This window comes from Xenopus tropicalis, chromosome 2 (assembly GCF_000004195.4).
Source record: "Xenopus tropicalis strain Nigerian chromosome 2, UCB_Xtro_10.0, whole genome shotgun sequence".
NCBI classification, from domain to species: Eukaryota; Metazoa; Chordata; class Amphibia; order Anura; family Pipidae; genus Xenopus; species Xenopus tropicalis.
The window spans coordinates 116,913,701-116,927,202 of NC_030678.2; the positions used below are offsets into that span (position 1 = coordinate 116,913,701).

The 13,502-nt window shown below is 36.1% G+C and overlaps 1 protein-coding gene across 4 annotated transcripts in view; it reads right to left on the reverse strand.

Annotated features, from left to right (window-relative positions):
* Positions 1-13,502, reverse strand: part of arhgef7 (Rho guanine nucleotide exchange factor 7) — a 98,997-nt gene that overhangs the window by 14,755 nt on the left and 70,740 nt on the right. For all 4 annotated transcript variants that reach the window (XM_004911991.4, XM_012957889.3, XM_012957891.3 and 1 more), the window contains exons 12-18: positions 12,296-12,442; positions 10,417-10,503; positions 8,164-8,242; positions 6,864-7,003; positions 5,755-5,979; positions 3,512-3,605; positions 1,510-1,599 (exon numbers count right to left, since the gene is read on the reverse strand). In XM_004911991.4, the coding sequence (XP_004912048.1) occupies positions 1,510-1,599; positions 3,512-3,605; positions 5,755-5,979; positions 6,864-7,003; positions 8,164-8,242; positions 10,417-10,503; positions 12,296-12,442 (862 nt within the window). The remainder of the gene's footprint in view (positions 1-1,509; positions 1,600-3,511; positions 3,606-5,754; positions 5,980-6,863; positions 7,004-8,163; positions 8,243-10,416; positions 10,504-12,295; positions 12,443-13,502) is intronic.

Sequence of the window (13,502 nt, forward strand, 5' to 3'; positions counted from 1 at the left end):
TTTCTCATACAGATATTCTGTTATAATAATCATCCCATCCCATTTAAAATTGTTCAGGAATTTATCACATTTAATTTTGCTCAGTTTAATATTTGCTATTCAACCAGAATTTTTCTTATTTATTTAAATGAAAATTCTTTTTCATCCCATGTCAGATAATTATGTTGTTTCACTGTTTATCTAAGCCTTGCAGCTAACGGTATTATTTAAATCACTAATTAAAAGTACTTCATTAACATATACAAGAGCCATGAATATCCTGAAAATGATATCCTTATAAATGGTGCTTAGTGATGTAATTTCTGTCACATGACTCAGAGACTTGTGTATTATAATAAATAATGGACACCATTAAAATATAAGGAAGTTCCATTTGGCCTCATTCTTTTATATAGTCATGGAACTCCTTGGTGACTTATAATCTCCTTATATTTTACTAACCCTAACCCTACAGGGGTTATATCTATCTGTAAGACATCACAACCAGCACAGGTTTTGCCACCTGTTGAGAAGCCTGGACTGAAAGACGAAAGCACCAGGTGGTCATTTGTTCAATGCAGGGGCAGTTGTTATACCAGCTTATAGAACTCCATCTCCGTATAATAGCACTTACAGTATGTGCATGAGATACTTTATTGCTTCTCTCAGCAGAAGCATTCTCCATAGCTTTTTCTGTGGTGACAAGGCTGCACTAATGTCTGTGGACAATGTGTAAAACCATATGACTTATTGCATATCAATGGGAGCAAAGTATCGCAAAATAATAATAGTAATAATAATAATATGCTTAGATGTACTCCTATATAGAAAGAAGAGGAACAATATTTTTATATATGTTATAATTTCCCTTTTAGCTGTACAAGAGGCAAATTAATTATTTTCCTCAATCTTATAAGTCATTGTCAGTGGTTCTCCCTCTTCCCAAAATCCATGGTTTAATTTCTAATTTAGACTCACTTGGGAAATATTAAAAAAGCATCTGCTGCACACAAAGCTAACTATATTCTGAATTATATTCAATTCCTAACAATTTATTTTCTCCATAACAGGCTAGCCCTCCTGTTTTTTTACTACAAGCACCAACCTTCCACGGTATTTGAAAGCCATTTTGGGATGCTGGTTGTAGCATTCATGTAATGCAGTAAAATGTATGTCATTACTAAATAGATAGCCAATATCAAGCTTGACACAGCCAAACAGCATTTAGAAGCTTCCTCCAATCCATATTAGCCAGGAAAAGCACTTTGTGGGACTGAAAGCAGCAGCTAAAACTAAAAGGAATGATGCAAGCATTGCCTATAACTCTTCCTTAGCCAAGGAAATTTCATAATTTATTAACAAATATTTAAACATCAGTAGATGAATGTGGGAAGCTGTCCATTTAGATGTACCTGCTCTGTTACTATAGAGTGCTATGGGTATGGTGCAGATTTGTGACATGAAAATAATTTGCATAAATGTTTAGGTTCACTGAAATTTAACATATAGAATACAAATAAATGCACTTACTGGAATTTAATGTTTGCCGTGTTTTGGCACTCGTGCAATAGGCCTCTATAACCTTGAGAATCTGAGCATCTTCTTCTAGTGCAGCTGTACCTGTTAAGACAGCAAGAGCAACTTGGCTTAAAATTTGACACATTACGGTACACTGTTATGATATGCTTAACAATCTAAGGTAAACTGATCCAGTGCAGAAGTGGAAAGTATGCTACATAAACCAGCTGAGCACCTGGAGTCCTTTAGCATAGATTAAGCACTCCATGAATTATTAATGGTTCTCAGACTGAGAACGTGGCACACGTTAGTTGATAAAGGTTGGTAAAGGTTGGTCAGCCTTCACTCAGCCTTTTATGGCAAACATAGAAAATAATTCAGTTACCCCATTATGTTATAAAAAGGCACTAAGCTGGCCCAAGTGTATTAACCGATAGCAATCAGTAAGATACTTGCCATTGACCAGTAAATGCTAAATGTTTATTGGTAAGTACACGTTACTGCACCTGCTTCTGCATGCATTTCTAATTAACACATTACTGTCAGAATACTTTTTAGCTTTTATAAAAAGATAGAGAGAAACAACTCTACCATAAGAGAAGTACAATTCGTAAATTAGTAGTTAGTATGGCACTACTGGACCTTTTCCTTCCTCCATGGATTTTACTATGGGATGGAGATGTTTAATAATGTATATTTATATTTTTCTTTGCTTTGTTTCTGCCAAGCTTCAGTGAAAGGATTACTGGTTCATTCTGCTATTTTAGTCTGACATAAGCAGCCAATTCCTCACTGCAGCATGCAGCAAGGCCACAAGCCTCCTTATCAACTTCCTAATGCTTATAATCAAGGCTGTGGAGTCGGAGTCGAGGAGTCGGAGGCAATATTGGGTACCTGGTGTCGGCAAAAAATGAACCGACTCCTACTAAATTTAAATGGGAATTAAAAATAAAGCAAATTTAAATGTCCCAATTCACAAACAGTCATAATTAATTACTTCTTTAAACAAGTGGCTGGATAGTAATAGCTGGCATAAAATCAGGAACAGCAACTTTACCAGTTCAAAACAAACCACATTCTTTGGTAGTTTTAACTTTTGTCTTTTGCTTTAATTGGGCAATACAGTAGAGTGTTGGCTTCCTAGCCAGTAGTTCTGTGGTTAAATGACATGTATGTCTCCTTCCTTTCCTTCAATGAATGTATAAAATACATTAGCATGTTAAACACAGAGGAGCCGGAGTCGGAAGTATCAGAAACTGAGGAGTCGGAGTCGGAGAATTTATCTACCGACTCCACAGCCCTGCTTATAATACCATTGAAAGGTGGCAGAAGGGACGTGGCCTGATGTGGCATGGTAAGACTGAAGATAAATAGCATTCTCCTAATCAGGGGCAACTCTCTGGGTTTTCTCATAGGATGTCAGAGAAGTTCCATTAGTGCAGCACATGTATGTCTGCAGACTACTGGCTAAAGAAACACACTTGTTTTAAGGCAGTTTGGGATTATTACACAAAAAAATTATTGAAAGGGTGGAAATTGCTTCAAATCAAATCAAAATATCTATTTTTTTCCATAGGGTTCAAGACAACAGTGACACCTTTCTCAGTCTATAATAAAAGTCTTTAATGTGCCAAAGGCTACAGTAGAGCTCTCATTTTATTAGACTGAGTGATATAGTAGCAGCTATCTGTCTTGCTCACAGGGATTGCATGCATTACTTTTCAGAACCTAAGGCAGTCCTATCGGATCAGATCAGCTGACCTGGCAGCATGCAGTGTATATTATTAACAAGAAGAGGCAGCACTTCTACATAACTAGAATTTAACAGATCTACCTGACAAACATTTTGATTTGGTTCATACTGCTGTAAAGCTCATATACAGACCAGTTTCCCACATAACTGTCTTTGCAAAATTAAGCTGAGAAGCCTAAGAGTTACATAGATCAGTTTATATTGACAGAAGCATGGTCGATGGTTTAAAGTTGATGAGAGGTGTGCATAATGGCATCTTACTTTTCCTCAATGCAAACTCCTCATCTGATGGCTTCCTCTCTGGCTTTCGTTTAGGGAGTAATTTTTTCATTGTTTTTGGGCTTTTGCTGAGGTCCTAAAATACGAATAAAAGTCTCATCAAAATTATTAGACACACTTTTTGGTCAGCAAAATATACTAGAATTAAAACAAAACTATTTTTTATATAAATCCAGGATTTCAAGAAGATGAGCTGTCAATCATATATTGCCTGCCTCGCATCTATGTCTGAGGCATAGAGGCGGGGCAGGCAAAATATAACTGTCACCTCCAATTTTTTAATTACAATCACTTTAACTTTCCATTCAGCACTTCCCAGATATCACCTAGATGGCAAATGCATAAGATTTTGCAGTGATACAAAGCTTGCCTTAATAACACTGTTCACAAAATGGTGGCTGCCTGCTTGCTGTGATTCTAAATTCCAATACTGAAGGGAAAAAACGACTTTATATAGTGTAATTAAAGTTTGCTTTTGCTCAACTATATATATATATATTACATGATAGAAAATGATTTGGAATTATTTTTTAGGGTTACAGGTCCCCTTTAATGCTGTTAATGTGTAAGCACTACATAATGGAGCGCATCATGGGACCTGTTAACCAGAATGCTCAGGACCTGTGGTTTTCCGGATAAGGGGTCTTTTGGTAATCTGGATCTTCATACTTTAAGTCCACTCTAAAATCATTACATAAACCAAATAGGATTGTTTTCCCTCCAAAATGGATTAATTATATCTTAGTTGAGATCAATTACAAGGTACTAAACAATATTACAGAGAAAAATTAAATCATTTTTAAATATTTGAATTATTTGATTAAAATGAAGACTATGGGAAATGGCCCTTATGTAATTCAATACTTTCTGGATGTTGGGTTTCCGGATGATACCTGTACTAATAATAAATACAATAGTTTGTTCAAACACTGTTCTCTCTAATGCTACATATTAAACATTATATTGGTAGTGCCCCTAGGTGCAGAGCATTAGCAACTTTTTACTTAAAACATTTGTAACTGCTTATGTTTGAAACTATCAGCAGAGCTAAAACACTGATCCAGCCCAAAGCTATATAAAAGGAGGGGTGAAGACTGCAAGTGATAAACAAGCACAGAGACAGTTTATTGTGTTGAGTATCAAGTGAGACAAATCAATTTGGGTAACCACTAAAAGGAACAAGGGCAGGAGGAGTGAGGATTTTGTTAAGGATAGAGGACACCTTTTGTTTACCATGAAAGGAAAACAAGTTGTCTTACTCAGAGGGAGAAGGCCTCAAGATAAGGTGATTAGCCACAGTGTACAGCGGATCTGCTCTACAGCATGACATGCCATTCCAAAAGAACAGACAGATTCCTATTCCTTACCTTGAGTATACATGACATCCTCTAATATAATGTGGAACAAAGGAGCAGAAAACAAAGTAATGAGCAAGAAATTGCATATGGGCATCAAATGCAGTTTCAAACAATTCTCATTTTAGTCTGCATAGAAAAAATGTTTCTAAATATAAGCAGTGCATACTGAAGGCACATTTTTGTAAATGCCCTATTTTTTTTATTTACTTAAAGGTGGGTTTAATTGCCTGTAAAACCAAGAATGGCATATATGAAAACACTGGGTGCCTAGAGATCTGTGAGTTGCTTTTATTCAGGCAATCATACTTAATATAGTTACAGACACAACAGGTAAAATGCATTCTCCAGTAAAGCAAAGGAAGCAATCTTTCTGGGGGACTGGGGGTTAAAATTGAAAACACTCTTCCCACTGCTGTTATTAAAGGACACATAAAGAGTTACATTTCAGTAAAATGTTTTCTTTGTGTGTTTCCTTGCAAAATTGCTTATTTTTTTTAAGATGATCTGTAATTTCAGCAAATATTGAAACTGTAAATAAGACCTGCTGCACTCATGTGCATCAGAAAGCCACTGAGCCTGCTGCCTGTACCTACACATCTGCACAAAAAATTGCATCTGAGTAAGACTTGTTTTTACTTAAAAAATACGACCATATGCATTGATTAAAGAACAAAAATACACATGAACCAATCTGCTATTATTGTATAGCTGCATAAAAGTTCTATTATCATAAAATACAGTACTTTTTGGCAAATTAGCCACTTATATAAAGTCATGCTGGGTCTAATAACAATAAGATGTGTCTGTAGATGTTTTTATTGCAGGCTTTAGTTATCTTTAAATAAATGTATAACTTATTTCTCTTACCTCTTTGTAACACAGTGCTGCAGAGGGACGAAGAGGAGGGGCAGGCCTTAAGCAACTTAAGCTCCAGGGTTTGGGGGTCTTGGGTGGCTCCAGAGGACTCCAGCTAATGGTGCTATGTGGAGTTCCATGGTGTGAAAGGTGTGGTAATGTGTGATAGGCTGGTGTTAGTGGCATGAGCTTGCAGTCTGAATGCTTGCTTGAAGGTGTGACAGGATGAGACGGAAGCTGAAGATTAAAAACAACTATTAGCATAACATCCAAAGAAAATAAGGCAAATACGTGCTACACATGTGATTCAGGCTCTTTGAGTGCATTTTCAAAGAAGCCTTGTTGACTTCCACGCAGATTGCCAGCAAGCGTTTATCAGTCATTGCCATCTGGAAATGCAGACTGCTGTTGTTTTAGGCAACTTCAGCTTGGCAAGTGCTTGTAGGCAATTCATATGGAGTCAGTAGTAGTGGTTCAGGACACTCTGGTTTCACATGTTTGGGGTACATAAAGGAGAAGGTATAATCACTTGGGGGAGCCAACTGTTATGCACCCCAGTAATTATAATCAGTTTTCAGGCCCCCAAGCTGGTGGGCCTTTGAAGAATGAATAAGTTTTTAGTAAACAGGAGCACCACCCTGGGTATCAGGTAAGTAATTATAATCACTGGGAAGGGTGGGGAGGGGCAGGAGTGGGTCTGATATGGTACCAACCAGTGCATATAACCCAGTTCTCAAAGCAGTTCTCTTTAAAGGTTTTGTACCTTCAAAAAGACAAAATTTCTAAGCTCATAGAAAACATTCCTGATCTGCCATTCAGCATTTCAGAAGTTTCCATATTGATTTACGATGCATTTAGATCTTAAACATTTGATCGCACAATGGGCACATAAAATGCTATTGCTCTGCATCTAAAAATAGCTTAATGGCTTTTTCTGTATGAAATAGTATTCTATTATACTTCGACATGACTAACACTTTTGGCTTTTAAAGCGTGGGTTTTTGATACAAATGAGCCACTTTAGAGTCCCACATCAATTGGCTGGTGTCTCAAGCTAAAGTATGGCACCCTGTTTCTCAGGCTCCACACATAAACCAAGTGAGACTTCAGATGATCCTTACAGTGTGACAGGGCACAGAGTGGGGCTTGATTGTAGGGTTTATCAATGAAGTATACTTTGTTTGCTTATGTAGGTAGTCAACCCACTCCTGCAGATCTTGTTGGTTGTTACATGAAACTATGATCCTCTCAATCATGTTACCTACAACAACATCGGAAAAGCAAAATCAGTAAAGCTGAAATGCTCAATAATTATGTACAATTTCTTCATTTAAGTTGAGTTATAAAGTTCACATACACCTAGCAAAGTGTATGAAACCTATTTACCCACAGTAAAACAAAAATGGTAAATAAAAGCTGAAATAAATCAGTATATATATATATATATATATATATATATATATATATATATATATATATATATATATATATAGTGCTTGAGAGAGGGTCCGCACTCACAGGACTTATACAAACAAATTATTTTATTAAAGAGGAGACTAACGTTTCGGCTAGCACTCTTTCAAAAAGGCTAGAGTGCTAGCCGAAACGTTAGTCTCCTCTTTAATAAAATAATTTGTTTGTATAAGTCCTGTGAGTGCGGACCCTCTCTCAAGCACCTTCAACATTATTTGGACCTGCACCCAGGCAACAGCAACTTATCTATACGTGAGTGCCGGCATTTACTTGGAAGTTTACATATATATATATATATATATATATATATATATATATATATTTTATAGAAAATAATTATCTGTGGCCAGCACACCCTTCAATGTTTCATCAAAATTTTTTTTATTGTAGATATATTGTTAAAACCAACGAGATATATATATATATATATATATATATTACACTGTGTCATATACTGCCTTTCCATAATCTATGTCTGAGGCACAGCTATTAATTCAGGACCCCCTTTCTGTTGCATGCATCAGATTCTGAAATGATACAAAGCTTGCCCTGATGTCCATTTCCACAAAAAAGGCACCCTCTTACTTGTGGATTTCAAAGGAATGAATGAAGCAAGATTTTGTTTATTAGAAAGTTTACTCTGCTTAACTGACATGATAGAATAGGATTAGGAATTATTTTGTAGGGTGGCAAGCCCCCTTTAATACTGCCAATTATATACTTTCTGCCACACATCTTACTGCAATACCTAAATCAATATTCTAGTTATTACAGACAAAAAAAACCCTCTTCAATAAATTTTTGTTTCATTGATTTCTCTGCTTATGGCAACCAGTTCTTGGTCAATGAATTTAAACTGATGAGTGAACATAATAAATGACGAAGTCTTTGCAGTACTATGATCACATCACATGCATTGAAAGAAAGGTTTGGAAATAAATACCTTACCTGCTATTTCATAAGCATTTTTATGATTTTCGTTATCTTCAAGTTTTGTGACACACATTCCTGTTAGCGGTATCTTCCCCTGAAAATTACAGGATATATGGGTGAAACCTAGTTTTTATGGGAAATCTCTGAAACTGTTTATTACACATTGCTTTTTATACACCACCATTAAGTAAAAAGACAAAACTACTGTATGTAAGACATTATTGTAAGACATTAAGTATGGTCCATTCAAGAGTCAGTTTTGACAGATCATCCTGCAGCCCCACTGCATGGCAGTCTCTCCAAAAATAGCAATAAATACCTAATGTGTTGCATTTCTCCAAGAGAGCAGTTTTTATGGACTTTGAGATTCAGGGTACATTACTACAATAGTGGGAAATATAATAAAAAAAACAATGTTTAAGTTTGTTGGTTTAGCATAAAAATAATTAATCAGGACTACTACTTTCTATAGAAATTACATATGAGTTTTACCTTTAAATTACATTTACTTTTCAAGGCTAAACGTGTGTCTGGTTTTCTGCCGTGTGTCTTGCTATTATAGTAATATCCTTCTTGTGTTTAACCATCAAGAATTAGTATTTTAATTTCAAAATTAGACTATTAGAGAGAGAGAGAGAATGTTGAACATTAAATTCTTGCATTCTGAACACTAGATGGCATTATAAGCAAACAATCTGGGAGGTTAGGCTTATAACATGTGTAGCTATTATGTCTTGTTCTTACATTTATGAGAAAAATATATTAAAAAACCTAAATTTTATGAATGCAGAACAATCATGCAGTAAAGATTAACTTTGCAGAGTACCTAAAGACAAATTAAACAAGCAAATACTATTGATCACTCATGTATTTGGAAAAACTTTTCTGAATGTAGAATGAATAGCAAGCCTTGAATTGAGATGGCCATTTATTAAAATAAAGTAGAGAGACAGCTGACTAGAGCTTCGTAATCCAGCAACTGGTTAATTAAGTAAAATGTCAGGAATGGGATACATTTATCAGAAGAGAATATCAGGAGCAGAACATTAAAACTATTAATTAAAAAGTTAAGCTATCAGAGCTGAGATGTAGTGGTTAATAGTCTTAAAGTGTCACGCAACATTTGACAACAACTGTGCCCAGGTGGAACTCTTATCTACTTGCCACTGCTACCAATACAGATTTATTGAAAACTCTGGAGCGATTAGTTGTGTGGAAGTTGACATATTATAGCCAAGTCTGCGTCAGGCAAAGTATTTGCCAAATATGTCTATTGGAAGCAGTAGCTGTGATTTTAATGCCAGCCTCTAAGAAGGGTAGAGCAAGCATTACACATTAGAACTGCTTTCAGGTAAACTATTGTTTCTCCTATTCCCATGTAACTGGAGGAGTCCCAAGCCGGACTTGGATTTCTTACTATTGAGTGCTATTCTAATATCTAATGGGAGCTGCTATCTTGCTACCTTCCCCATTGTTCTACTGATCAGCTGCTGGGAGGGGGGTGATTCACTCCAACTTGCAGCGTGACGGAAGTGTATCAGAGTCACATGGCTGTGGCACCCTGAGAAATGAAGAATATGGCTAGCTCTGTGTAAAATTATCTGATCTATTAATTTTTTAACATTAACTTTATTAAAGTTTTGAAAAAAAAAAACAAACAAACATGGTTTTCCCATTTAAGTTAGGTATAAAAAAAGAGGTATAAAAGAGACCTTAAGTCATAAAGGGAGTAAGGCAGTGAGTCTGCAAGGTTAAATTAAAGGTAACACTTAACTGAGAGTGAAACCTAAGGGAAATATAGAGATGGGGGAAATAATGAATGCAGTTTTATAAAATTACCGTTTTAGTTCACCTTAAAGAGATACTGACACCTGAAGTTAAACATTTTTAACATCTATCATAAAACTGTGTTGGCATGCTTTTTTTAGGATTTTGCCATAAAAGTATTTTTTGTGATGTTTTTACATTACCTATCTAATCCTTCATATTCCTCTATGAAGGGGCTGTCATATTTGTGCAGCATTAGTCTTTAGCATTAGAGGCTATAGCTAAAAGGTTGAGCAGAAACAGTCAGGCTGGCAAAATAGATTTAGGAACTGTTACTTACAAGAGTAGCCCTATTAGTGAAAAACGATCAACGTGACCCATAGGTAACTTTTATTGTACTTGAATATTTTGTAGAGTAGTTTTTAAGTGTCAGTATCACTTTAATAAAATTTACTGTTAAAAAAAAAAAACTTTACAAAATCTTAATACAAAATATCTTACCTGGTATATGAAACCACTCATCCTTGGACTGGCTGACAGCATTAACAAGACATTGGGAAACAGCAGCAGATATCGTTCATTCTTTTCCTTAATAAGATATAAAAAAAAGTGTTACACTGTTATCTGTAGAATTTTTTGTTTAGAAGAGCAAGATGATAGGAAAATACATTGTTCTCTAGTACTCCTGACAATGCCCTTTAAAGAGATTTTTAAAGAAATCGCCTAACAACCTCTTGCAAATTGTCATTTCTTTAGTTTCTTCAGTGTTAAGTAGTGATGAGCAAAATTTTTCATCAGGTTTTGCTGCAAAAAACACCCAAAGACTAATGGCTGTTAAAAAAAAAATAAAAAAAAAAAATTGTTGAACGTTAAAAACAAACGTTGTGTGGTAAAAAAAAAATTGTCACCTTTGAGTTCAGTGTTTTTGCAAATTATTTTGTGCAGCGAAACAGGACAGATTCGCCCATCACTAGTGTTTAGAGGACAAGCACAGACTGTGTTAAGGTTACAATCCATGGGGCATGGGGCCCTAGCCAAACAATTGTATTAGCACAATACTGCCCACCATAAGAGGACAATATGGGGGAAAGATCCATTTGTTTGGCCAACCTCGCTAAGTGCTAATGATGGCAGAGAGTGTAGCCCCCTCGATCTCCGCTTCGCCGCGAGATTTAGTGGCAAGTGTCTGGTGACAGGCGGGTGAATTTTTTTGGCATGCATTTTTCTTTTAGATAGTTACCGAGGACTGCCCTATAAACTACACTAAATTATGGTGTAACTACCATACAGCAGACCCTGCGACTGCACTGGTTGCGAGCTACTCGCCACCTTGCATCCTTTTTCCTGCCTTCCAGCTACCAAGTGAGCACGCACACGTAGGGAAGACAGCCAGTGTAAAATTGCAGCTTAGGTGCCAATCAAAAAAAATTGTGGTCAGGTCATTTTCTTTATTCTTCTACAGACAAAATTATCCTCATATGTATACCTCATAATCTTATAGGGATACAATTACTTGCAGGCTATTAATGCACTATTACAGAACCTTATATGCAGTACCACAGGTGCTTCATGTTTTGAATTTTGCTCTGCATATAAGATCCATGCATTGGAAGTAAATAACATCCAGAGTTGATGAAGGCCATACATGGCTTGCAGTTCAACTGATCATCCTGCAATCTTTTATGTGCCTGTGCACCATGCTGGTGAGTACATCAGCAGAAGAGAAAGTGAATAAATGCCATAGCTCCACTTCACTACCTGCAGTTCAGCCCATTGGCTGGAATGTGAAGGTGACTATACACGTGTATCAACACTTGATCAGTATCTCTTCATTCGGCCAGTGTATAGTCAACTTTATTTACAAGTAGTTTTCAAAGAGCAATTGCACACAAGCCTATTTTAGGCTCTTTAGTGCCATGTTTTTTCAACACTTCTTAAGGGATAGTATTCTGGAAATGCAAAGAGTTGACACAATTATGCGATTAACATAAAAATGTATGGTGGGCTGCTTTGAGAGCTTTCAAGTATAAGGGGACTGAATTTAAGGGGTACCAAAAAGTAGGGAACTTAAAGCACCCGACATAGCCTTTTATGTATGAAAATGCCATATTTTTAAACTGAGCATAATGCACCATCAGCAGCTCTATAAAAGTAATGGACAAATTAATAACATATATATCATAAGACTATGATATCAGTTCTAAACAGGCACCAATTATTAGTTAGTATTAGTATTACTGGTTGTATATATATAGTTTATGTATGTGAGTGTATAGATTGGTTAGTATAGGTTGTGTGCTGGGTTTACTCGGATGGGTTGAACTTGATGGACAATGGTCTTTTTTCAACCCTATGTAACTATGTAACTATATGTAATTACCTCGCTTCCTGCACATTGTATCATAACCTGGGACATGTATATAACTGTGCCTAATGTCTTAATGTCTTCCCCCTCCCATCCACGAATGGTTTCTGTCAGGATTTGCAGCTCCAATTCTTTTCTTTTTCTTACTTCTTGACACTGCGCCTATAGAAGCAAATAATGGTTATTACTAAACTATAAATAAAACCCAGACTTCAAATGCTTATGTAGCACCAATTTCTTACTATAAAGTGCTAAGATAATTGATGCTTCAGTGCACAGAGTAAAATAAATATTGTAATTAAATAATGGAATTAATTTATTGCTCTATACATAATCAGCAATAATTCATAATAATGCCCCATATTCTGTTCCTGCTAGAGACTCCAATTAAATAAACAATTAATCATTGAAATTAAAAAAAACATGAAAGGAAATAAGTTATAGAGAGGCACATGAGATGTGAAGATTACTTGAAACTTGCTTTATTGCTACATAAGATTGAGTTTGGTGCCGGGTTTACATTTTTACTTCTATGAAGCAGTGTTTTAATGTTTGTGCTTTTTCTTAGATTATAAAAATTCTACTAAATAGTAGCAGGTGTTTAAAGGTGAAGGAAAGTTAAAATCACTGGGGGCTGCTGAATATTAGCCACCACCCAGTCATTATAATCACTTATCTTATATTCTAGGCCGGTACCCTGGGTAACCTCTGTATGAGCACCAAATAGCGATCTTTTTTTCCCCGCTTCTTTTTTCTGTTTCCCCAGCACGTGTATAGTAGAGAAGAGGTATTAGGCACCCACAGTGATCACTGGGAGTGCCTAACAGTTGGCACTCCCAGTAATTTTAACTTTCCTTCTCCTTTAAGGACACAGGGTGCTAACATGGCAGGTATTGGCAGGTGATGAAGTGTCCACCAATACCTGCCCCTAAACCTTCCCTAAAATTTCCACATGTAAAACACATTACATGTATCATTCCCTAAAAATCTAAAAAATGCCTTCTTCTGCATTTTTGGACAATTCCAGGGAAAGTGAAGAGCCAGGTGTTGTTGAGCACTTCATCACCCATGGGAGAGGAGATTTCCAGCCAGGTGACGAAGAGCCCCATCTCGAAAACCTTGGTTTTGTAAACATTATTTGTTGTTATTTTTTTTGCCAATATATTTATTCGTACATATGTTATTCAGCAGCATTCATGCTGTGAGTCGCAGAAAGGTTTCA